Here is a 26,747-nt window from a genome sequence, read left to right on the forward strand (position 1 = left end):
CTAACAGACTACAAAAAAGGAAGCAAACAAAAGGCATGCACAATGGCGGAGAACAAACTTGACTAATGAAACAAAACTTGCACAAAGGCAGAAACTATGAACAATAAACAAAAACTTACTTGGCATGGAACTATGGTAGCATGAAGACAAAACGAGGTAACAGGGGTGTCAGAAGAAGCATGGTATGAAAGGATAGGATAGATAATGTCACCAGGCCGATCAGCAGAAACAGACAGTCTTAAATAGCAGTGACATGATTAGTGACAGGTGTTCGAGTCCAAGACGTGAAACAGGTGACACTAATGGCTGTCAAGGTAACAAAACAAACAAGAGTGCACAAAGAGTCCAAAAACCAAACCTGAACATAACCATAACAAAACATGATCAACAGTCATGACAGAGCCCCTCCCTTAAGGACAGATACTAGATGTCCATAAAATAAAAACAAAACATGATCAACAGACATGACACCCTGGGCTTGTTTCTTTGCAATGAGACACAGATGGAAATCAGCCTTTGGCTGCAATCTGTCAGATTTACATTTTATATGTTCATTAATGTGCATTGTATCATGTCATAAAGTTATAACAAATACAACAAAAGGCAACTTACTATGAGGACTGTTATTGTACATCTAGTAACAAACTTGTTGGTGTGTCTAGTGGGACAGGCGAAAGTTAAGTCGGAGAAAATGCAGTCGTTTATAAATTATTTAATGTTTTTCTGCATGGGCCCGGTAGCAAATGTGTCACGGACCGGTGGTCCCTGGACCAGTGGTTGGGGACCACTGATGTAGACCACAAGGAAGTTTTTTTAAATGTAGAAACAATTTAAGATATGACCCCTTTAAAAAAAGAGAATAAGAAAGAAAATTGAGTAATAAAGCCCGATGTTAATAGAAAAAAAAAACATGTTGATACAAATGACCAACAATACCGCACAGCGTTGTCCTTACTGTATAACCTTTTGCATTAAAAACAAATTGGACACCGCTGCATTAAAACAAGTGCGTTTAATGGGTTGATACAGTTAAAACTACAAGTACCAGCAACTTAGACAGGACTACAACTCCCAACGACACCCACAGTGTACAGTTGTCACGGGCGACAGCAGGGAAGCTACATCCTCCATGCTACATCTCGGGCGAAACGCTTCGAAACAGTTGAGTTGTAGCTTTTCCCCCTAAGACGTTAGCAACAATGGCATAAGTAAAATCGGAAAAGCTGGTTGTATTTGTGTTTTTGCGACGGAAGACGCGGTTTTTGTCCGCAACTTGTTGCTTTGCGCGAGCTTAGCTAAGCTAGTTAGGTATTGGCTAAACAGTTACAACCAGTAAATGGGCGTCGCACGAAGTGAGATAAATGAATAAGTAATTTTTGACTAACCTTCTTTATAAACGTACTCTTAAATGTTCTGCAGCATCCACAATCATGTTTCCTATTAAATGACGAAATGGCTAATTACTTTGCGCCAGTGCTCCCAAAGCTAACCATTTTCACAATTTGTTACGAACTGTTTATTGTGTATTTACCCCACTCTACCTCTTATTTCATGTAATTTATGTTTTAAGGACGCCATGTTTATCTACCTCAGCAAAAAGGTGAGCACTTTACTGAATTACATCTTACATTGACTATTTCAGGGAAAATGCTTTTCCTCTGTCTTTTAGATGGCCAGCCCCAACAGTACTCCCTTAAAATGTATCTCTTGGAACAAAGACCAAGGCCTTATTGCCTATGGAGGGGATGATGGTCTCCTAAAAGTGCTAAAACTTGAAATTCAGACAGGTACGTTCACAACCATAATTAGACCCTCTTTGCTGCTTGACTGGGTATTGTATGTTATGGCATGGTTTATTTGTTTAGACATGTTTAACAAGTTACAATAAGGAACCTAATGCGGTTATGTTTATATGATTTAACAAAATGGCAGTGTACTGTATATCTTGTGCAGTGTTAAAGCACCAGTAGAGTGGAAAAACAAGTTGACTTTATATGCTTTAATGTGTTTTAATTGTACCCATTAAACCACATCCAATTGAATTTACCATCCGCAAAGTATGTGAAATTTCTGTCTAAGCATCACAAAATGTCACAAGTCCGTCAGCCATTTTGAATATTCCGCTCCGAATGTCTTCTGTAATTTACGTAGATTGACATCACTGGAGGAACAGTTCTGCACTCTGACCATAGTATCAGATCAGTCGTACTGGAAATATGCAACAAAAAACAGAGAGCTATGTGCTGTCTATCATTTATAATCCCTACAGAAGACATGAACACCTGTTTTTCTTTTTTTATGCATTCTAAGTCGTAAATAAATAAATACATAAAAAGGCCGAGAACAATGGAGTCAATGAGGGCTCTTTATTCCGCCCACAAAACCCTCTAAATAACCATCCAAAACCCGCCAACAATACTCTATCATATCGTATCATATCATATCGTAACCTGAATATTAACCAAATATTAGCGATGTTATTATTATAAGCGCTAACACAGACACACTATTTTTCAGCGGCAGATTGATAACACAGCTCAGTAGCCGTCTTTTGCTTTACTGTGAGCTGGCCGCGATGTCCTGCTGCTTCTGCATCATCGCGTCTCGGCTTTTCAAAGTTATTCTAGATTATAAATCATGCCTCTCTTCTGGATATTAGGAGAATTTAGCCATACATCTAGAAGTTGTTCATCTCTGATATTCAATTTATACCCAGTGATGGAGACAAACACACACAACCGAAGACAGTGTCTGCAGGGAGACTTTTCATGATTAATTCTTCATTTAAAGTCGTCATCAAAGTAAGAGCCGACATTGTACAGTAAGCGATCGTTTTATTATATTTGTAGTTTGTATTTCTTGTTTAGCTTAGCAATACTGCTACATGATGCTTAGTGTTTCACTAAAGCTGGATCTGTTAAACATAGCTTCTAAAACTTGTACTTCATCCTCCTTATATTCAGATTAAAAAATATCATAATTTTTCACAAAATAATCGTTGTTGGCTCTCAAAAAGTCTGCATGATTTGCATTGTTGTTGGTGGGAAGGGATCAATGGTTTCTACCTCTACATCACGGATCACATGATTAGCTAGCTCATTATCTCTTAAAATGGCTCGGGAATCTCCGTGATATTGATACTATTTTGATCAAATCTATTTACTTGCAAACTTTGTAAGTCTTTCAGTGCCATAAATCAGATATATATGATAATAGCTTCAATATAGAGGCAACTTGTTTTTCCACTCTACTGGTATTTTAAGTTAGAGGGAAAAAAAAAATGTTTGAAATAAAAATTGCAATCAATTGTTAATAATAGATATAAATATATAAGTTAGATTAAGTGGGGATACTAATTAAATATAAGTAATGCAGTGACATAAAATAGATGTATTAATGTTAGGGATGTCCCGATCCGATATTTGGATCGGATCGGCCGCCGATATTTGCCAAAAAATGCGTATCGGCAAGGCATGGGAAAATGCCGATCCACATCCAGATCGTGTTTTCCAACGCACCGATTTAAATAATACATTCCACTTTTCTGCTGCTCCCTAATTTCCGTTCCGCATTTTCCAGCACACCTTCAACACATCCACAGGTCTGTGGATTCTCACGCAGTTGCTTTTAGCTGCTGGCATAACACGACAGGCTCTTCTCATTCTTTCTGGTGTCCCCCTCTCACAGACAGCAAGCGCACCTTCTTACACACGTCACATACTGTCACGACACACGTCACATATGTATACGCCCTCCCCGAGCAGAGAGGTAGCAGCATGGCTAACGTTAGCTGTGATGCTAGCGCAGCCGTGTGACCAACGCTCCCTCTAAGGTGCGCGCCTGCTCAAGCGTCCTCTGCGCATAGCAATTATATGCCACGCACAAAATCAAATAAAAAAATAAGCGCATAACAATTTTCGACACACGGACACGACAGAGAAAACAGTTTTCGTCATCATTGTTCAAATATTGTAACGTCTGTCGAGACGCTTATCTCCATTTGGTGCCACACGCCCACACCATCAAAATGCCGAGGCAAACATTTCCACATCAACACCGTATGAAAAAAATAGTGATTTTTTTAGTTGTGATTTCCTTCTCTGCATGAAAGTTTAAAAGTAGCATATATTAATGCAGTATGAAGAAGAATGTTTTAATGTAGACATGCAAACCTTGAAAGAAAATTTTGAAAATCAAGACTACATTTCCTGCAAATGGGTGCATTTCTACCCTATATTTTAACTTTAGATTTATTCTCATATCAAACTCTTTTGGTTGTCTTTTTGACACTTACATCCGGCGCCCCCCTCCACACCCTGGATTATAAATAATGTAAATAATTCAATGTGATTATCTTGTGTGATGACTGTATTATGATGATAGTATATATCTGATAGTATATATCTGTATCATGAATCAATTTAAGTGGACCCCGACTTAAACAAGTTGAAAAACTTATTCGGATGTTACCATTTAGTGGTCAATTGTACGGAATATGTACTGTACTGTACAATCTACTAATAAAAGTCTCAATCAATCAATCAAAACACATAGAATCATCATACTGCTGTGATTATATGCATCAAGTGTTCATTCAAGGCTAAGGCAAATTATCGAGATATATATCGTGTATCGCAATATGGCCTTAAAATATTGCAATATTAAACAAAGGCCATATCGCCCAGCCCTAGTTCAATGATGCCATTTCTGTTTGTCATGTATAATTTTGTCTATTTTGTGTTTATCCTTGAATAAACAGGTCAGTTTCTTGTTACCAACCATTGTGTATTATTCAAACTCCCCTAATTCAGCTGGCTAGTTGTTATCAAGAGTACTAAAACCCATTTCAACATGATTCTGACAACTAAGTAGGCTAAATAACTTTAAACTTTAATACATGCTCGGATAGGCCAGTATCGGTATCGGTCAGTATCGGTATCGGTCGGTATCGGATCGGAAGTGCAAAAACAATATCGGTATCGGATCGGAAGTGCAAAAACCTGGATCGGGACATCCCTAATTAATGTAGAATGTTTTTCTGACTTATTTGCACATTCATTAGTTTAGCTGGCTATAATTTAAGTAATATAGTATTTTTCCTGTTCAATGAATGAAACGTCTTGCTTAATATTGTTGAATTTTGCATAATCGCTGTTATTGTTTTAGCATTGATCATCTTCTCTATAGTTCCTCTTTCCCCCGAGCCTACATATAACATGATGTAGATTCTACGATTTTGCCTCGAATTTTCCCTACTTCCAAAGTATCATGCTTTCAATGTCAGCCTTACCTTTTTTCAGATGCTCATTGTAGACGTTCGTTCCTTTCAGCTTACTTTGCTGCTCCGGCAATGCCACCTTGTTTTTTATTTTTAGGGCAACTTTATGAAGATGACCAGTGTGTTGTTATTCCTGCTAGACATTGGAATGCAGACTGTATCTCTATGTCGTTGACCTCCACATCTCCCCACTTTGATTGCAGAAAGTTGTCCGCCTGTTGCTCTATTGAAGCAATATAATTGTTTTCTCTTGTCAGCTGCCCTGGCAAACGACCTGCATATGAGGTGGAGCCCAGTCACAATCACATTGTTCATTCATTGCTATACAATGCGATTATTTACCTTATCTTGCCAGATAATATTCAAGACAGTGATGTCAATAAACAGATCTGTAATTATGGTTGAGATGTGTGTCCTGAACAAGTGCCAAAAGAGTCCAAAGCAGTACAGAGATCTTTTTTAATCTGTCGTCATAGGACGTGACATCACTTGCTCTTGTAACTCAATAAGTATAGTTAATTCGTTAGTTTACCCGCTTCCAATTACACGAGCAGTCTTTTTGGAAGGTTTATTTAACAGAGAAAGACAGAATATCAGCCACAAATGCGTCCTGTGACATCCATCATGTTAGCATGTAGAGTCTTGGATGAAAATATCCTGGCCCCAGTCAGACCTGAACTGGGTTATTGGTTAGTTGGTATTCCAACATGACAATGACTCAAAACATGTGGTCAAGGCATCAAAGGAGTGGTTCAAGAAGAAACAGATTAAGAGTCCAATCTTTGGACCTTAATCCCAATAAAATATTTAGCAGGAGCTGAAACTTGGACATTGAAAAGTTTCTGTAAAGAGGAGAGGACTAAAATCCCTCCTGATATGCATGGTGACCATTACAAGAAAACATCTAAACAAGTACTTTAAATGAAATTCTTATTTCACTTAATCAAATACAAAGTAAATGTATTGTATACCTCTTTCTTAAGCCTGAGAGCAAAGTCACTTTGTTCAGTTTACTTCTCACTTGCGTGGAATACATCGATTTCTAAAAAGTGTTTAGGATTATTTGAAACTGTTATGTAAGATTCTTGTGATTGAGCATTTCCAAAACAATAGTTCACACAGTGTGTAAGAAATCTTTTAAAACTCGAACCCAAAAGGATTTTGGTGCTTTCCTGGTACCTGTGTATCAGACCCTTTAAGTAGAACTGAACTGGTACCACTTTGTCCACTTCAAGCTGGAGGAACAATAAAGAAACAGTAAAAAGGCTGTGGTTACATCTACTCACAAACGGTATTACCTCAAAGCTACTGTTCAGTCAGACTTGTTTTAAATTTCACCTTGCCGAGAGTCGGCTCTCATTTACTGTGCTTTCTCAACAGATGAAGCCAAACTTAAAGGTGCTGTGCCCAGTAATTTGTCAATTAATCAGACACTGGGGGGACACAGTGGTGAGTTACCTACTACAGCAGTTAGTGACATGTATTGTTCACTTACTGTAAATGGGAGCTGCTTTTTTTTTGCCTTTCATTCACAATCCTTATGTAAGACAAGCAAACATATGTTTTTCTTATTTTATGCTTTCTAATTAGTAAATAAATGCCAGCAAAAAGTCTGCTTACAATGGAGCCTATGGGAGTCGCTCTATTCTGCCTTAAATAAATAAATAAATGATAAATGGGTTGTACTTGTATAGCGCTTTTCTACCTTCAAGGTACTCAAAGCGCTTTGACACTACTTCCACATTTACCCATTCACACACACATTCACACACTGATGGAGGGAGCTGCCATGCAAGGCGCTAACCAGCACCCATCAGGAGCAAGGGTGAAGTGTCTTGCTCAGGACACAACGGACATGAAAAGCGCTTAAAAACATCCAAACACTTCCATCGACATTATGTAGTGACAGGGACATTCATAATAACAATTAATATTGATGTATTTTGCTCATTTTAAGCATACGGCGGCGCATTAATTTCATAGATGCATCACAACATTCACTTTTTCCGTCTACTACAACACAGTACAACTCATGCAGACATCATGAGAGCAAACATATTTAAACATTACTTACTAAACAATGTCTGCTCTCACTGGGATGTTAATATATTCCTGTTTCAATAATGAATAACTCTAATCCTTGCAAAGGGTTAAAAAAAGGGGTGGTGCAAACCACTGTCTTTCTTGCCATCTCCAGGTCTAAGTTGGCTATCAGCGTTTACCAACTTCTCAGTCGATGTCAACATCATTTTACTATCAGGGTGAGAGGCATAATTTATCATCTAAAATAAACTTTCACAAGCTCAAAGGCAAGAAAGCGGCTCATCAGCTGATTATGTCAATACAGCAGCATAATTAAGTTTCCTGGTTAATATTCAGGTCACAAAATGTTAATGGAGGATTGTTGGCACTTTTTGGATGGTTATTTATTGGGTTTTATGGTCGGAATAAACGCAATAGACGCAATGATGGCGCCATTGTGGGATGGCGTGGCGAGGTGGTTAGAGCAGCCGTGCCAGAAACTTGAGTGTTTCAGGTTCGCTCCCCGCCTCTTGCAATCCAAATCACTGCCGTTGTGTCTTTGGGCAAGACACTTCACTCTTTCCCCCAGTGGCACTTACACTCAGTCTACCCCAGCTGTGGCTACAAATGTAGATTACCACCACCGAAGTGTGAATGTGGAGTGAATGATAGGTTCTCACTTCTCTGTGAGCACTTTGAGTATCTGGTTGATAGAAAAGCGCTAAATAAATCGAATCCATTATTATTATTACTAATGACATTATGGCCACCATTGGCTCCCTTGTAAGGGGACTTTTATTAACGAGTTTGGATGCATTAAATAAAAAGACAAATGTGCTATTGTCTTTCATAAGGATTGTGAATTATTGGCAAAATTCTCAAAAAATGCAATTTCCCTTTGAAGAGAAATCAGGCACCAGCAAACAATAATAAGACACCATGTAAACATTGCTACACTTCCAGGTGCAGTACAAGTGGTTACATGGAACGAACAATATGAAAAACTGACAAGCAGCGACCAGAACGGACTCATCATTGTATGGATGCTCCACAAAGGTGTTTGCAGCCTCTGACTATTATCCGATTACCATCTTGTATTAAGTGTTGCTTCAGTAAATGTTATTCTTCCTTTTTGAAGGTACGTGGTACGAAGAGATGATAAACAACAGGAACAAGTCTGTTGTGAGGAGCATGAGTTGGAATGCTGACGGCCAAAAGATATGCATTGTGTATGAAGATGGTGCAGTCATTGTTGGATCTGTCGATGGTAATTAATTTCATAACTGAAATATAATTAGTCGGGATTATAACATTTTCCCATTTAGATTAGTACAAAATCCAATCTTATTCCTTGAGAAGAACTGCTTTGTTCACACACTTGTGGGAGTGGATATAAGTTTGGATAAAGGTTTTTTTTTTCTTCGAGGTAACCGGATTTGGGGAAAGGAGCTGAAGGGAAATCAGCTGGCTCATGTGGCATGGTCTCCAGACAGCAAAATCCTGCTCTTTGGCATGGCCAATGGAGAAGTGCAAATCTTTGATAACCATGGCAATTTCATAGTGAGTATTTGCATATTCTAAACTTGATTAAAAAAGATAAATCAAGGTAAAACATGTTTTACACCTTGGTTGTCTTAGAGTCTTTATGGCAATAGACTGACTCTCAAATGTTTTTACTGCATCCAGTAGATGGAATGCAGTGCAGCCACACATCTTTGTGTTGGAGACAGTTTTTTCACATGGTCTTGTGATTCCAGCTCACAAGTTAGCACAAGAGGAAGAGACAAACAACATATTGCACTGCAGTCTGATTGATGGATGCTCCAACCATAAGATTACAAAAATAGTCAACTGTAATAAATATAACCCAACTTAGTCTTGATTCTAGTCATAATATATTAATAATACAATATAACAGCGTGGCGAAGTTGGTAGAGTGGCCGTGCCAGCAATCGGAGGGTTGCTGGTTACTGGGGTTCAATCCCCACCTTCTACCATCCTAGTCACGTCTGTTGTGTCCTTGGGCAAGACACTTCACCCCTTGCTCCTAATGGCTGCTGGTTAGCGCCTTGCATGGCAGCTCCCGCCATCAGTGTGTGAATGTGTGTGTGAATGGGTGAATGTCGAAATACTGTCAAAGCGCTTTGAGTACCTTGAAGGTAGAAAAGCGCTATACAAGTATAACCCATTTATCATTTATCATTTATCATTTATAATGTCTGTGTCCCGGCACAATGCTAGAACAATTTAGCCTTTCTAACCAATTCTAAACATAATACAGTTTATGGTCCTGTATTGAGTTTACAGAAAAGGCTTACTGTTGCATACATAACACCACACAAAGAAACCGTTTACACACAGTTTAAAGGGTGTTGTACCACTGAACAGGTTCTGTGCCTTTGCTTAATGGCACTTGAACAGTGCAGGTGATCACTTCAAAAACAGTTGCAATATCCAAAAGTGTTTTGTCTCCATTTGTTTGTGATGTGCATTCTGCATTCTGTTACAGATGAAACTGACCATCAGCTGCCTAACTAATTTGTCTGGAGCTGTCAGGATTGCTGGTATTCACTGGTATGCAGGAACAGGCGGTTACATAGAACCTGACTGCCCGTGTCTTGCTATTTGTTTTCAAAATGGAAGATGTCAAATTATGCGTTACGAGACCGATGAAAGTAAGGCAGAACTTTTATTCCGCAGTTAACCCTCAAACTTCTAAAAGCACTGAGCTATGTTGCATTTCATCCGCAGACCCAGTATGCATTGACACCTCAATGAATGTCGTCAGTATTCAGTGGAACCATTGTGGTAGTGTGATAGCGGTGGCTGGTTCCCTCAGACCATCAAATTCAGATGTAGAAATCAATGTGGTGCAGTTCTACACGCCATTTGGAGAGGTGAGGGTGATGTTTCCGTTTGCATGTGTTTTGGTCAACTAACTACTGTAATGCCAATGCATTACAAAACAGGTTAGCTTTTCTATTGTCATTTTGTTTTGGCTCACTGGGTCTGTTCACTGTCACATAAACTGGTACTTAGGTCAGTGCCTAATTTTGCTCCAAAATGTATACATATTCACACTGATCTCTTTCAAGCTCTCACACAAATCTAACTTAAAATATTTGTATGCAGGTACAACGCTGAGAACCTTTTAATATATCAGTATGTGGAATTCAATTATGGACTGGAATAAGCAAAGAAGTCAAACAATGTATGGTACTACTAATATGATCTTGTTTAAGAAACTGTTCAAACTGCAAGTGTTTAAATAGTACAAGAAAGAAGAATTATAATAAACGTCTTGAACTTATTGAAAATATTATTATTTACCGGTATATCATTCATCTCATTAAGTGAATCATAACTGACTTAAATATTTATGAAGCAAACTGTTGGATTTAGAATCAATTGATGTAAATTGTCCACAAATGGAGAGGAGGAAGTGACCATATGTGTTAGTAGTTGCTAAGAAGTAGAAAAGGGTTAGGATTAAAAAACTTTGCTTCTTCCCACTCCTTTTCGGACAAGTTGTAAAGACAATTGAAAATATTTACAAGATGTGATGTATCATATTGAAACTGTGTACATGTTCAAAATAAACTTCAACTAACCAACACATTTGATTGATGGCATTTGCCATCAATCAAATGTGATGTTCTCCACTACCTTTTTTATTAGAGGGCTAAACTTCTCACTCATGGTACCTTGTACGCTTAAAACCGCTGTGTTTGACCGACGGCCTTTTGGCACATTTTCACTTACACGTTCTGTAAATTTTCTAGACCCAAGACCGGCTTCTTTGCCAATTTCTAATAAGCTTCCTTTATGTAGCAATAGCTGAAGTAGCCTAGGGAGGGGCAAACCGGCTTCAAGAGGCTTCAGTATATTTTTGATCACCCAAAATATGAATTAATACCCAAGCATTATTACAGATTGCAGAACATTAGACATCTTAGCTTCCTCTTCTTAATCATTATTGGACGATGACAATGCTTGATTTTTTGTTCAATCAACCTTGACATTTATTGTAGCTCTAAAGCACTCTTCACCTTCTTTCTACCTGTGATATGTGTGTTAATACCTCAGTGGAAAAGAGAATTGCAGTATCAATTCAATCCTATTCGACCCTTTTTGCACAGCACCTGAGAACCTTGAAAGTTCCTGGGAAGCAGATGACAGGACTTGCCTGGGAAGGTGGAGGTTTGCGTATCAGCTTGGCTGTCGACTCCTACATTTATTTTGCCAAAATCATACCAGATTACAAGGTAAATGGCAAAGGTAGTCGGTTTAAAAACAGACTAATAGCCAGCAGGAAATATTAAGGCAAGTTCCACATCCTTCCAGTGATGATTCAGAAACTCCAAACTCTTTTTTTGCTTCTTACCAGTGGGGATACTGTTGCAGCACAGTGGTGTACGCTTTCACTAAGCCAGAGCGCCAAGATTACTGTGTGATCTTCTGGGATACTAAAAACAACGAAAAGTTTGTCAAGTATGTGAAGAGCCTCATGTCAATTACGACTTCAGGGGACTTCTGTACTTTGGCTAGTAAGGCTGATGACACCCAGCCTCAGGTATGACCAAATTCACAAGTCTATTTTAGTCTTGTTGTATCTTTTTGAAAGAAGCACAGTACATACATGGTATATACTTTAGTTGCTTTTTCGCATTCCTTGCAGGGAAATGCTGAGTTAGAGTCTGGGAGTCATGCAAAGGTAACGGCATGCTAAATACAACCACACATACTTCAGTAATGAATACACGATCAAATAAAGAATGATCAATGAATATCAATTCATGCTTGTTTTTCAGTATGTCCTCATTCTGTGCAACTCAATTGGTACTCCACTGGACTCAAAGTACATCGACATAAGTGAGTTACAACTAACTGTTTTAATTGGTTATTTATCCTTTAGTTTTTGATCCAACAAACAGAATGGACCAAGATGTTGATGAATGACTTCAAGCCAATGTTTGAACTCACACCTTGTGGATAGAGAAATGGTGGTCGGCGCTCTGTCTCCTGCCGCCCGCAGTAACAACTCCCACTGACTCACAGCATTCTATAGCCTATAGACAGTGAGCTGTGGGTGTCTTCATATATCACAAATATTCAGCATTCCGTTTCAGTGTGGTAGAGCCAAGTGTTTACTGAGGAGGCACAGCCAAGATAGTTCAGTCTACAGATTTGAAAAACTGTCATCTAAAATAGGCTCCAAGTATTGCAGCTTATAAATAACAGGAGAATTGAGTCAATAGTCATAAAGGCATCACCTTTTTTTTTGACTTTTTTTGTTGTTTTGGTATATTTTTTTCACCGTATTTTGTGCTCAGATATACAGCTTTATTTAGGCGGAACATTTACTATATCTAGCCTACCAAATTAAATCTTCCATTTATGTCATTGTTTAGGTCCTCTGTTTGTCACCATGACCAGAACACATGTGATCACTGCATCTAAAGAAGCGTTCTACTTGTGGCAGTACAGAGTGGCAAATAAATTAACTGCATTGGAGATTAACCAAGTAACCAAAACAAAGAAGGAGGGAAGAGAAAGGTGAGTTTTATTTTTGTATTTCTTTTTTGGGGGGGGGGGCGCGTAGTGGAAGTGAATCTTAACAGGATGACAACAAGTTTCTCCAATGTGCTTGTGCCAAGACTAACAGTACACATCAAGCTGGTCATGGAAAGTTACAGTCAGGCAAGATAACCACAGGCCAAAAGTCAGTGTCTGAAATTTGAATGAAATTCATTCATCTGCATTTACTGCCACTGAGACTCCAGACTGGCACCTATTCTGCCAGTGCTAAGATAGCACCTGCACCAAAAGTCACCACAGTTCAACCGTCTGATTTGTTCTAATGTATTCTCACTTTGTGTCTTTTTAGGGTGTATCACATTGACTGCAGTCCAACTGGAGTCAATGAGAATGGAACAGACTTCACAAATGCCTTCACAGTAAGTGACATTGTGTCTCGTTCACCAACAATTCTTGTTCTTTGGGCTAATGCTCCCTTTTTACAATATTTGCACACTGAATATAGATGTTTTTTATTAACTTATTAGTTGCATTTGTTTATGCATAGACAACATATCAAAAGCATTTAAGTTGTCCGCTTATCTTTTATTTTTAAGGCAACAAGAGATCCTATCTGTTGTATTACAGCCACAGATAAAACATTAGTTGTGGTATGTACATCTTTGCTTTTACTTCAATTAGATTTTTTTAGTCATGCAATTAAAGAAGATAAGTACATTGTGGTTTGTGTGTGTTTTCAGGGCCGGGAATCGGGTATCCTCCACAGATACAGCCTGCCAAATGTTGTTCTCATACAGAGATACACAATGAACAGAGCCCACCATCTCTCTTTAAACTGTAACTCCAGGCAAGCTCGGATTGTTGCTATTTTGCGTATTGACTGTGCCACAGTACTGTAACCTATTTGGTCAAAATTTATTTTTGGATGTTTCATTCAATATTTCTTTCAGTCGTCTGGCCATTATTGACATCTCAGGTGTGCTGACTTTGTTGGACATAGAAGTTCATTCATCCTCAGGTGACACCGCGGGCAGTCAGGCTTTTATAGGGGATTCATCAAAGCTTGAACGTAAGGATGTTTGGGACATGAAGTGGGCAAAGGACAACCCTGATCTGTTCTGCATGATGGAGAAGACAAGGATGTATGTCTTCAGGAATCTAGACCCCGAAGTGAGTGATTTAATTCTTTTGTGTCAGCTGAATCAATTTACTACCGCTACTTTCACCAAAGTCTGCAATCTCAAAGCAGATGTAGAAAATCTAATATAATGTATATCAGCAGTAAAATCACGTTCATCTGTGAGTAGTTGAGAGTTTATGTCAAAGCATAATTCCTTTGCTCAATGTCGTCTTGGAAATAGGAACCCATACAAACATCAGGATATATATGCAACTTTGAAGACCTTGAAATCAAATCTGTCCTGCTTGATGAAATCATGAAGGTATTGTTTTGCTGCTTGAATTTCACAAGGCAGAAAGGTTTACAATTATTAAATTATCCATGTTGACATGTCTCCCTTTTAGGCTAGACCATAATATGTGTGGTTACAGCTAATGATGTAGACTACATAATGATAGATAATTGAGATGTGTGCTGCTCTGTGAACTGCATTTTCTTACAGGACCCAGAGAGGCCTAATAAAGACAACCTGATCAACTTTGAAATCCGTTCCTTGAGAGACAGCCGTGCTCTCATTGAAAACGTGGGAATCCCAGACGCTTCACAGTTCATTGAGGACAATCCCCATCCGAGACTTTGGTAAATGCACATACATGGTTTTATGTTGTGTTCCCACCATACTACAGTATTCAGCCCTGCTAATATCAATTTTACTCCTCCGTTTATTCTCAACCCATCAGGCGACTGCTCGCTGAGGCAGCCCTCCAAAAACTGGATTTAAGGACCGCTGAGCAGGCATTTGTCCGCTGCAAAGACAACCAGGGCATAGAGTTTGTCAAGCGTCTGGGAAACTTGCAGAGCGAGCCCATGAAGCAGGCAGAGGTGGCAGCCTACTTTAGCAGGTTTGAAGAAGCCGAGCGGATGTACTTGGACATGGACCGCAGGTATGTTGAACTACCTTGTTTTGAACAAGATTTTGCTTTTGTCATTTTAATGAAATGGTCATATGTTTTTTAGGGACCTCGCCATTAGCCTTCGAATGAAGCTTGGAGACTGGTTCCGGGTGCTCCAGCTACTTAAAACTGGCTCTGGGGACTGTGATGATGCTTTACTGGAGCAGGCTTACAATGCAATAGGAGACTACTTTGCTGACAGACAGAAGTGGTATTGGCAATTTTAATGGATGATTGCATATACATCCTTACAGGGTGTTGAATAATACATACAGTTTTCTTATGTAGTCATTAGTTGCAGGCTTAATATGTCAAGCTTCTCAGCTTAAATGTTGCATTTCCTAATATTTAGCGCATTTAATCTAGTGAGATAATCAAGCAAAGTTCATCAAAATTTTCTTGAGTCCTAATCAAAACTAAGAGTTGTTATTTTTGTAAAGGCAACATTTTTGATACAGTTCTTTCTTCAAAATCCGTAATATTTACCACATTGGATATTTTTTTATTTAGCATATTCTACAAAATGTTTGACCCCCCCAGAACCAATTAACAGCGATAAACGAGGGATGACTGTATTATCTTGTAGCTTTTAAAGTTAAAGTTAAAGTTAAAGTACCAATGATTGTCACACACACACTAGGTGTGGCGAAATTATTCTCTGCATTTGACCCATCACCCTTGATCACCCCCTGGGAGGTGAGGGGAGCAGTGGGCAGCAGCGGTGGCTGCGCCCGGGAATCATTTTGGTGATTTAACCCCCAATTCCAACCCTTGATGCTGAGTGCCAAGCAGGGAGGTAATGGGTCCCATTTTTATAGTCTTTGGTATGACTCGGCCGGGATTTGAACTCCCAACCTACCGATCTCAGGACGGACACTCTAACCACTAGGCCACTGAGTAGGCAACAAGATAATAATGACCTTTTCAATCTGTTCAAAGGCATTTTTTTCTTTGCAGGGTCAATGCGGTACAATACTACCATCAGGGCCGCCACCAAGAGAAGCTGGCAGAATGTTATTACATGTTGGAGGACTATGACAATCTTGAGAAGCTGACCAACTCACTCCCAGAAAACCACACACTTTTGCCAGTAAGCTAAATGTCGAGTACTAACTTCTAACCCTAATCCAAGTCTCCAAATGTCTGGTAGCAAGTGGAGTATCAAGAATTGCAGTACCTACCTCCTGACGTTTTCCACCACTGTGCTATAGGAGATTGGCCAGATGTTTACTACTGTGGGCATGTGCGAACAGGCTGTGAATGCCTACCTTAAATGCAACCAACCCAAAGCGGCTGTTGACACGTGTGTCCATCTGAACCAAGTGAGAATTTTTTGACATCTCAGTAGCCACTGTGGCACCTTGCGGTCCTCCCACCTGTGTCCACCACATGAGTGATATTTAGCTTGGCCGTGTGAGTACGGCTCTTGTACTTAGCCGTCACAATGAAAATGTAAAGAAGACGTGTCACTAACTCAAAGATGTGTGTTCAGATTAAATAACTTGGATTTCTACTATAAAACAAAAATAAAATGTGTTCTCCCCATCTTCATTCCAGTATCATGTACCACAGATAATGGTGTTCTCTTACCTACATTGTATATATTTTGTCTATTTCTTTCACCTCAGTGGAACAAAGCCGTGGAACTTGCCAGGACGCACAACATGAAGGAGATAAAACCTCTTCTTTCCAAGTATGCATCACATCTCCTTGAGAAGAACAACATTTTGGAGGCGGTGGAATTGTATCAGAAGGCTCACCATTTTCTTGATGCTGCCAAACTCATATTTAAGGTATACTAAATTACTCATATTATTGGTAATTTACACCACTACCCATTTTTATGTTTTTACAAAACATTGTGCCTGTATGGGTTTTATTACATATATGTTATTACGTCCATCCATCCCTATATTTTCTACCGTTTGTCCCTTTTTGGGGTCGCGCGGGGTGCTGGAGCCGTGTTTTGTATAAATATTCAAATTGTCGCATTGGTGTTAAACTGATGTCTAATGTTGATACAAATCTCACTGTATGATTTTAGTACAATTATTCTGGTAAGCTGCTATGACACTACACCAATGTGATCTGAAATAAAAGTATAATTAAATACTAAATGGCTCAATGGTAATATTATTTTAATTTATAGAACCCACAAATATCCTTGTCCCAAAAATGTATGCATGCTTTTGTATGTGTTCTGTAGTATATTGGTTTGTGTGCCTTATTGTCCCCAGTGCTGAGATTGTTTGTAGTCACAGTTCAGTGTCTCCCACATAACTGTCATTTACAGGAGTTGGCGTGGATGTCGTCATCCAATTTGTGTATTTGCCATGTTGCATAAAACGCAAAACAACTTAACTTTGTAGGTGGTTGTTAAGAAATATTTGCTTTCATTTTAATCTCCAAAAGTGTCCAATCAGACTACACAATCTAAGACGCTCTGAATATTGAATTGGCAACACGGATCCATTCTGCTAAGTCTTCTTCTCGGGCAGAACAGGGGCCTCATGTATTAAGACTTGCGTAGATTTCCTACTAAAAACGGGGTCAGCTCAAATACAGAAAACGTACGCACAAACTAATTCAGATGTAGTAAAGTGTGTGCACGCATTAACCCAAACACATTTTTTTAGTGCATCCCAATCAACGTGGAATTGAGTGCACATGTTGGCAGCCACTCCCTGTCCACGCTCCTTTATAAATACACAAATCATGTTTAAATTCGCCATATACCTGAGATTTCCCATTCCGCAGTCAGAAACACAAATATAATGAGCAAGACAGCAAAAAAGAAAGTTTCTGCGTCTTGCTGGAGTGTAAAAATGTACTCTATTCCAATATTGTTGTAATTTAGTGCAACAGTGCATGTGCCGGGGTAAAGGTGTGGTTTAGTATTTCATACTTTGTGCACAGGTTTTTAACATTAGTACACTTTTCTCACAGACTTTATCAGGGGTTGGTTTGAAAGATCTTAAGATGGAGTTTAAATTAAAAAAAACATTGACTAACTTTAACTACGAGTCAGGACGGGATATAACATTTCGGGGGCACATATGCGCAATGTGCATTGCAGGGATTAAAATTTGGACAATTACATAAATAAATGTAATCAGCAAGAAGCTACATATTGTACACAATGCCAGTTTGTAGTCTGTTCCCAACCATGCTGTTACTTACAATGTAATAATCATGCGTGGAACCAGGTCACATTACTACAATGTTGCTTCATGACGTTTGCGCATCACATATGATCTGTACGTTGATCGGATGAAAATTTTCCCTTTATAAATTCGTCATATGATGGCGAGCAATATGTTTGCAGTTGATAGCTCCGATTAATTACATTAGGAAACTGGCCGTTGCTTCAAATTGTGCTTTAATACCAATACCAGACAGCCTGTTCAGCTGCCTGATATTAGTATTTGATGTACCTTGATAAAATACCGATAATTGAATGTGTTCTTTGCACATCTTTGCTAATGCTTTTATGTCTGTTTGTGTAACTGGACACACAGGCGTGTGTTAATTATTCATATATCTCTGATGTGCTCATCAATCATTCTGAGGAATAATTGTTTGACATTGCTTTATTTAAACAGTCTCCCAGGCATCACTCCCGAGTGTCGCCAAAATATCCACATCATGTAGAAATGTGCGTACCCCAACCATGAAGTTGGCGTGCATCACAGCACATTCCATGTTCAGTTCACTCTTCAAACAAATCAATCAATCAAACTTTATTTATAAAGTCTTTTTTGTACATAAAAGAAATGCAACGCAAAGTGCTTTACAAAGTTAAAAACAATACCCCGGTGACCCATATCCCCCATTATCACATACTTACGCACGGATACAGAAGCAAAACCCAAACACACACACACACACACACACACACACACACACACACACACAGACACATATATGCAGCTACTGTATGTGGACAAATGATTGCATAAATGAGTACAGAGGAAACATGTGAGTAAACACTATCACATGAGCCATCTGCACCAGGAGGTCATCAGACCATGGCCACCAGGACGCTGACACAAAAGCGCCCCCACAAGCATGACCGATAACCTCTGAGGTTATCATTACTCTTGATACATCTCAACTTTGCTAGGAAAAAGTGCGTATGCCAGGTTTTTGTGCATACGCTTGCTCAATACACGATGGTCCTGGGCCCTCATTTCTAAAGGTTGTTGTGCAGGGGTTAAATGTGTGAACGCAAATTTCACCGCAAACTTTGTTTTTACAGAAAGATTCTACGCATAAAAAGCTGCACATTACTACGCACTCTTTCAGCCATGCGTGAAGCTCATGCTAAGTTTTTCCAGTTTTTCTTCCAAAAAATAACCTTTTTACAGTGCTCAATTTAATAAATACAATCTCTAATCTATAATAATCTGCAAATGTCGCCTTCATTTTTGTAGACGTCTCCATCTTGCTTCATTGACAGTCCAACAGCATATTTATGAGCTATTTATAATTGAACATCTATAGATGATAGTGGAAGAACACTGGGGTGAAGATCTTGTGCTCAATTCATCACACTTTTTTTAACAACATAACTGATTACTGCAAACTTCAAGAGAGCCAACAAACATAATAAAACATCACTTACTCTACAAGGTCTGCTGTCATTAAGATGCAGACTTCTAGGATGTTTATATATTCCCATTTGGATAAAGAATCACTCATAATCCTTGCGAAGAAAAAGGGGGTGGTGCCAAGCGTCTTATTGTGTCGTTCTTGCCAATTCCGAGTCTAATTTGACTGTCAAAGTGTACAAGCATGTCAGAGTACGTCCTCAGCCTTCTTCTATCCAGGTGAAATGCATGATTTATGATCTACAATAAACTTCCAGGGATCAAGGAAGCGAGAAAACAACCGACCACTTGATGTTAACATAGGCACACAATCCTGTGATCACGGCGCCGCTACAAGTAGTTTGTCTGCGTTAGATTTTATAATAATAACAATATAACTAATACTTGGTTAATATTCAAGTCAGTATTGTTCGCGTTTTTTTAATGGTTATTTATCGGATTTTATGGGCGGAATAGAGGACATCCCATTGGCTGCGCATTATTTACCAGTTAAAATACATTTTTTAAAATTAATTCCGTCGTCATGTCTTTCATAATGATTGTGAAGGATAGGCAACATTCCAAAGAAGTGCAATTCCCCTTTAAGTGCAGTCTTTTACTCAAATAATTATTTGCAGTGTATGCACATTTCACCACTGCTGACACACATTTTTTGTCCAGCCTAAATCTTTATAAACGAGGCCTCAGGTGCTTTTAAAAAGCAAAGTTACGATGCCATCTTGTGTGCGTAGTTGTAATGACACAAGACACTATAATCCATCCATCCATTTTCTACCGCTTGTCCCTTTCGGGGTCGCGGGGGATGCTGGAGCCTATCTCAGCTGCATTTGGGCGGGAGGCGGGGTACACCCTGGACAAGTCGCCATCTCATCACAGGGCCAACACAGATAGACAACATTCACACACTAGGCCAATTTAGTGTTTGTTGCCAATCAACCTATTCCGAGGTGCATGTTTTTGGAGGTGGGAGGAAGCCGGAGTACCAGTACCCTCAGCCCAGGGATTGAACCCAGGACCTTAATATTGTGAGGCACATGCACTACCCCCTGTGTCACGGTAGCACTGCCCCAATTGTGGTGGTCCAAACGTATTTGTAAGGCGCTCATTTTTCTTTATTTTTGGTAATATTTTGAAGTGGTGATAAAATCTCCCCGACTACGACAAAGAAAATGTTCATACATTCCGAAGATGTTTCATTGACTGGCGTGTTGTCATGAATAAAGAAAAAGCCTGGACAGTATGTAGGCCCAGACACACGAGGACACAGTCATGTGTTTGTAGTTAAATGTGTTTGTGTGAGGATTAGAATGTGAGATTCATGGCCACTGTTTTCCAGATAGCAGACGAGGAGGCCAGGAAAAGGACTCGGCCGCAGAGGGTGAAGAAGCTTTATGTGCTGGCTGCTCGACTTGTAGAAAATCACCATGAGCAGAAGAAGACGTCACAGCAGAGTAAAACGAAAGGGAAGAAATCCGAGGTAGGCAATTTGTGATATGTTGTTTTAGAAATATTAATTATAAAATGGTAAAACAAGTGTGTTCCTTTTTTCATTTAAACTTTTGATGTTATTAGGCAACATTTGCACTTGCTGGACTGCTGGAGGAAGACGCAACGTCCTCTGACAATCGTGTTCTGGACAACGCGTGGCGAGGAGCGGAGGCGTATCACTTCTTCCTGCTTGCTCAAAAGCAGCTTTATGAAGGTTACGCAGAGAACGCCATGCACACAGGTAGACCACCAACACCAGACAAAATAGGATTGGGATCTGATCACAGGAGAATTGTGTTTTCTTTTTCCTGAAATACTCCCAGCGGATCAAAAGTGGACTTAAATACAAAAAATATACTTCAGTTTAGTTCAACAATTTATTTAAAACACAACAAACCATTTACACATTTTGAACAAAAAAAGCATCTTCAATACAATATTTTCATTTACAAATAAAAAGAGACATGTTTGTCCAAAAAGGAGGAGGAAGAAGCAAAAGTTTATATTGTCCTGCCCCATCACTCAGACTAATTTAATCTATACATTATCACCTGACTAGTATTTTAATACAACAGCATACATATTTAACTTCATTCACCTATAATCACAATAATAAACCCACTCCTCATTTCATCAAATGTAGTTTGTATAACAACATAAACCGTTAAGATATGTTATGTTTCCTTTGTTGTCCTTTTTTGTATTTCTTTATAAATTGCCTTCAACTTTTTGTTTATGTATTGCTTTAGACATATCTAATTGTCTCACCTGCTTTTCTAAAATTCTGAGTCATTACACTCTCAGGTAAAAGTATTTGTTTGTACACGTCCCAAGTGATGTAATAAGGCAGTGGTTCTCAAAAGGTCTCTAACTAGTGGTATGCCAAAATCACGTAATTAAATATTGTTTTCACCCAAGTGCAGCTGGGCAGCTCCATTTTGTATAACAATATACAAGTATAATAACATGTAAATACAGTATAGTATCATGTTGCATAGATCATTTACTAATAAATACTTTCAATTCATGATTTTCTTTCTTTGAATAAGACAGCTAAACTCAAATTATTTATTATCATAATATTCCTTTGTACAAAAATACCTAAACACCTGATACTATACTGAGGAAACACTGTTTTAGATGTTTAATAATAAGCTTTCTTGCATGATTAGTCTAATCAGTAGTCTTGATGTGATACCCTGAAAATCACTAAGACTTGACAAAAAGATTTATCAATCAATTTTTGACAGACATGAGACAAGCATGTTTAAGAAGTTAGCCTGAGGTGCTGATCCCATGTAAATACGGTGACATAATCGTATTTTCTTATGTGTTTGAAGCCCTTCACCTCCGCGAGTATGATGACATCATCCCCGCAGTGGAGATCTACTCTCTTCTGGCCATCTGCTCAGCAGCCAGCAAGGCGTTCGGCACGTGCTCGCAGGCCTTCATCAAGCTGGAGTCTCTGGAGAGTCTTGACCAGGAACAGCGGCTGCTCTATGAAGATCTGGCCTTGGAGATCTTTACCAAACACGCACCAAAAAACAGCCGCAAACTGGAGCGAGACGCTGCATCTGAGGGGTGAGAAAGCAAAGAGAGTTAGTAAGATTAAATGTCTATGGAGGAAATGCTTTGATAATGCAAGCACACACTTACATTACCATGGTAGATTTAGTCTGAAATACATCACACAACTTTAAATTAAAGCATTTTTATCTCTTAAATGAACTCTCAGATTTATCTTAGATTGTCACTCACTTCTTTCTTTTTCTCTTTTAGGGTGGCAGAAAAGTTACCCACCTGCATCGTGACAGGTCTGCCCATCCAGGACTACCATTTTTGGATGTGCAGCGAGTGCAAGCACTGTGCTCTAAGCCAGGAGATCAGCAAATATAACTACTGCCCGCTTTGTCACAGCCGTGTAGGCTGAATATCATTTCTTATACATTCTGTTTATTTTTCTGTATATAATTCAGTATATTTTTGTAGAACATGCATTATATCACATAAACAACCAATTCACATTAAGCACTCACAAAAAAGGGCATAGAGTGATTTTTCTGCTCAAAAGGGAATTTATAAGCAGATTAAACTTCAATCAATCAATCAATGTTTATTTATATAGCCCTAAATCACAAGTGTCTCAAAGGGCTGCACAAGCCACAACGACATCCTCGGTACAAAGCCCACATAAGGGCAAGGAAAAACTCACCCCAGTGGGACGTCGATGTGAATGACTATGAGAAACCTTGGAGAGGACCGCATATGTGGGTAACCCCCCCCCCCCCCCTCTAGGGAGACCGAATGCAATGGATGTCGAGTGGGTCTAACATAATATTGTGAGAGTACAGTCCATAGTGGATCCAGCATAACAGTAAGAGTCCAGTCCACAGTGGGGTCAGCAGGAAACCATCCCGAGCGGAGACGGGTCAGCAGCGCAGAGATGTTCCCAACCGATACACAGGCGAACGGTCCACTCCGGGTCCCGACCCCGGACAGCCAGCACCCCATCCATGGCCACCGGACCTGAGTGTCTCCCCCTCCACAAGGGATAGGGGGGAGCAGAGGAGAGAAGAAAAGAAACGGCAGATCAACTGGTCTAAAAAGGGGGTCTATTCAAAGGCTAGAGTATACAAATGAGTTTTAAGATGGGACTTAAATGCTTCTACTGAGGTAGCATCTCTAACGGTTACCGGGAGGGCATTCCATAGTACTGGAGCCCAAATAGAAAACGCTCTATAGCCCGCAGACTTTTTTTGGTCTCTGGGAATCACTAATAAGCCAGAGTTCTTTGAATGCAGATTTCTTGCCGGGACATATGGTACAAACTTCCAATAACCAGTCCCAATTTCCACACTTTAAACAGTTTTTCAATGTAAGAAGTTGCTGTCATGTCCAGCACGGCTTGCTACAAGAGAGGTTGTTTTTTCTCCTTATTCATGAGCTTAACTAGTCCATCCATCCATCCATCCATCTTCTTCCGCTTATCCGAGGTCGGGTCGCGGGGGCAGCAGCTTAAGCAGGGAAGCCCAGACTTCCCTCTCCCCAGCCACTTCGTCCAGCTCCTCCCGGGGGATCCCGAGGCGTTCCCAGGCCAGCCGGGAGAGATAGTCTTCCCAGCGTGTCCTGGGTCTTCCCCGTGGCCTCCTACCGGTCGGACGTGCCCGAAACACCTTCCTAGGGAGGCGTTCGGGTGGCATCCTGACCAGATGCCCGAACCACCTCATCTGGCTCCTCTCGAGCTTAACTAGTGTAGCTACAAATAAAGAAGACAACCTACTTCTTCTTCCAAAAAGGACAACAAAAAGTATTTATTTTGCTCCCCAACAGTACAGTTGCTCTGTTCTTTCAACACTTGTTTGTACATTTCAATCAAATCCAGCCAATCCTTTCAGGACATGATGTACAGGATAAATTAAATGGCGCATTTTGAGAAACAATTTGCAGCAATGGCGATTTTTTTTTGCCGTAATTCAAGTAAAATTGTGTTTTATTTGATCATATTTACATAAACTGTACATTATTTTCAATAGGTAGTGCATGTTAAGACAATTTAATGTTGGTGTGAATTACTTGATTGTTAATTACTTTTTGTAGGTTTTTCGTATAGAAAATAAAAGGTCATATTTAGACGCAATTGAAGTCATTATTTATTTTTTTCGCAGATCACTTTATTTTGAATGGTTTTAGATGCTCCCAAGATGCTTTCCATGAATGCCACACCATGTGGAGGTGCCTCTAAGGATGCTCCTTGTCCGCCATCTGCTGGCGACAAACTATTTGTTCAATCATAAATGCAGCAGGCGTAGTCCTTACATGAACATGTCACCAATTTCCTCTTCAGATTTCAAATTCTAGTACCGGTATGTAAAGTTGGTAAAGGTCTCCAGTATATTACCTTAGAGTATCACAAAGTCACCCTGTCTCTTTTATTGTTATCAGAAAAAGGTGCATTATTTTAGATCGAAAAAAGCCTCCTGTTGAACTGAACTGCATCAAATTGAGTTGCTGTTAACATAGACTAGTGCTTTTCATTTAATTGAATAAACACATACACACTATATGAACAACACTTGTATTAATATTAGTGTGTTGGTGTACTTAATGAAATGACCAATGACCTAATATATTTTGCATGTATCTTCAATCGTATGTTGAAAGTACAACATGTGTTGAACGTGAAACAAAACACATGACACACGACATGTGTTATTGCACAGTATGGTGCAGTCTGCTGTGCGCCGTGCGTAAAAGTGGTCTTGTCTTGCACGTTGCCTCCCTGCAGTGAAGTCGCCGGCTGGACACGTACTGCAGTCCACCTGCAACACTTCGTGCTCAGGTAAGATATGCGCCTCTCTCTACCACGTCCATGACAAGAGGATCTTATAAAATGGTTTTTCATTTGCATGATTTTGAACTCAATTACGCACACATTGAATTGATTTAAAGAGTCATTTTAGGAGACACCCCTTATTTGTGTTTGCACACATTCTGTCTGTTATTGTCATCCATCCACCAGTTTTAGGAGCATGCGTGTGTCAAATGTGATCTTGGTGCCAACATTCACTGTAAATCTGCAATTTGACCGCTTTTACCGCACGTCATTTAATCCCAGTGAAGATGAATGTTCTTCCGTTGGGAAAATGACATCTTAATTGAACTGTCTGCTCCCCGCACTTTATTGACACGCAATCAAATATACTAGTGCTGTCAAACGAACACATTTCTAAATTAGATAAATCACAAATTGCTGGGGATTAATTACAATTAAAATATTAATTTTAATTGACATCAATCGTGTTTGAAATTACATGCGCTAAGAGAACAGAGGAAATATATGCACTTAATGTGTTTATTAAACACCTTTAGCATCATGTTCTTGTTAACAAAACATCAGCTTTTATAAACAAACATGTATTATTAATGTGGACCTGTTACTCCTTTTGAGGCATTAAAGTGATTTTTTTTTTTACGATGGAAATGCTTTGGTGAAGAAAAAAAGGCCTACAACACTGTCATGTTTTTGAATGGTACTCAAATTTCCCATCGAGAGTTAACGTGGATCGGCCAAAGTGTTTGCATAGGTCCAAGTTCCTCTGCACTGCACACAAAAAGCACTTATGCTGTTTTCCATTCGTACTGAGAAGTCAAAATTTCCAATTCAGAAAGTCTGAGAATTCTCACCTCCACTGAGTTTGTTTCAAAGATGGCTGCTCTGGATGTAATCAATGATATCTGCTTCTGGTTAGTTGCAGTAATTCAGCGTACATATACAATGTATTGTTGTACGTTTATTTATGGTAACGTCACTGTGGGGTAAACTACTTTATTTCATGTGCTATATGTGATGGGCCAGCTACTTGGAAAATGTACAAGTTACTCTTCATTAAATGTAGCTAAGCTACAGGGGAATCTATCCCTGCAGAATTGTAGCAAGGTACACGGCAAAAGTAGCTTGTTACATTTCATAAATATATAACTTAATGTACAACTTTCCACCAAACAAGAGAACAAATGCTCTTGGATTATTTATTCAAATAAACACTAGCTAGAAACATGCCCTTTGTCTGGCTTTTTAACATTTCTTAAAAATTGCGTACCGTGTACAAAATGAGGGGACAACACAGGAAACAATTAAAATAAAAGGCAGTGACACAATAATAATGATAAATAATCACCATAATATATACTCTAATTGAGACTTTCCAGCACAGGATAAATTACGGTTTTCACAAAAA

General features: G+C 39.2%; 1 protein-coding gene across 2 annotated transcripts; it reads left to right on the forward strand.

The window, feature by feature from the left end:
* The first annotated feature begins 1,047 nt into the window (after nt 1–1,047).
* wdr35 (WD repeat domain 35) lies at nt 1,048–24,646 on the forward strand. Of its 2 annotated transcripts, none has more exons than XM_061968491.1 (29): nt 1,048–1,161; nt 1,571–1,600; nt 1,670–1,787; nt 6,659–6,727; nt 8,264–8,356; nt 8,439–8,567; nt 8,727–8,860; nt 9,810–9,975; nt 10,052–10,197; nt 11,440–11,565; nt 11,688–11,873; nt 11,979–12,014; nt 12,112–12,172; nt 12,712–12,856; nt 13,188–13,257; nt 13,435–13,488; nt 13,579–13,685; nt 13,789–14,008; nt 14,200–14,280; nt 14,461–14,597; nt 14,699–14,902; nt 14,976–15,122; nt 15,869–16,001; nt 16,123–16,233; nt 16,540–16,704; nt 20,858–20,998; nt 21,094–21,250; nt 22,350–22,590; nt 22,789–24,646. In XM_061968491.1, the coding sequence occupies exons 2-29, from the start codon at nt 1,577–1,579 to the stop codon at nt 22,937–22,939; spliced, it is 3,552 nt and encodes a 1,183-aa protein (XP_061824475.1). In that variant the 5' UTR covers nt 1,048–1,161; nt 1,571–1,576; the 3' UTR covers nt 22,940–24,646. The 2 variants fall into 2 exon arrangements, with proteins under 2 accessions (XP_061824475.1, XP_061824476.1); XM_061968492.1 differs by lacking the exon at nt 1,048–1,161 and adding an exon at nt 1,185–1,369.
* The last annotated feature ends 2,101 nt before the right edge of the window (nt 24,647–26,747 follow it).

This window comes from Nerophis lumbriciformis, linkage group LG08, assembly GCF_033978685.3.
Source record: "Nerophis lumbriciformis linkage group LG08, RoL_Nlum_v2.1, whole genome shotgun sequence".
Taxonomy (NCBI): Eukaryota; Metazoa; Chordata; class Actinopteri; order Syngnathiformes; family Syngnathidae; genus Nerophis; species Nerophis lumbriciformis.

What these genes read in the sequence shown, in the direction of transcription:
- wdr35 (XM_061968491.1), top strand. Translation starts at nt 1,577, where the DNA reads ATGTTTATCTACCTCAGCAAAAAG. An exon ending in GACACTGGGGGGACACAGTG is followed by an intron (nt 6,728 to 8,263) that starts GTGAGTTACCTA and finishes CTACACTTCCAG; the next exon opens with GTGCAGTACAAGTGGTTACA. An exon ending in AGAGAACGCCATGCACACAG is followed by an intron (nt 21,251 to 22,349) that starts GTAGACCACCAA and finishes ATGTGTTTGAAG; the next exon opens with CCCTTCACCTCCGCGAGTAT.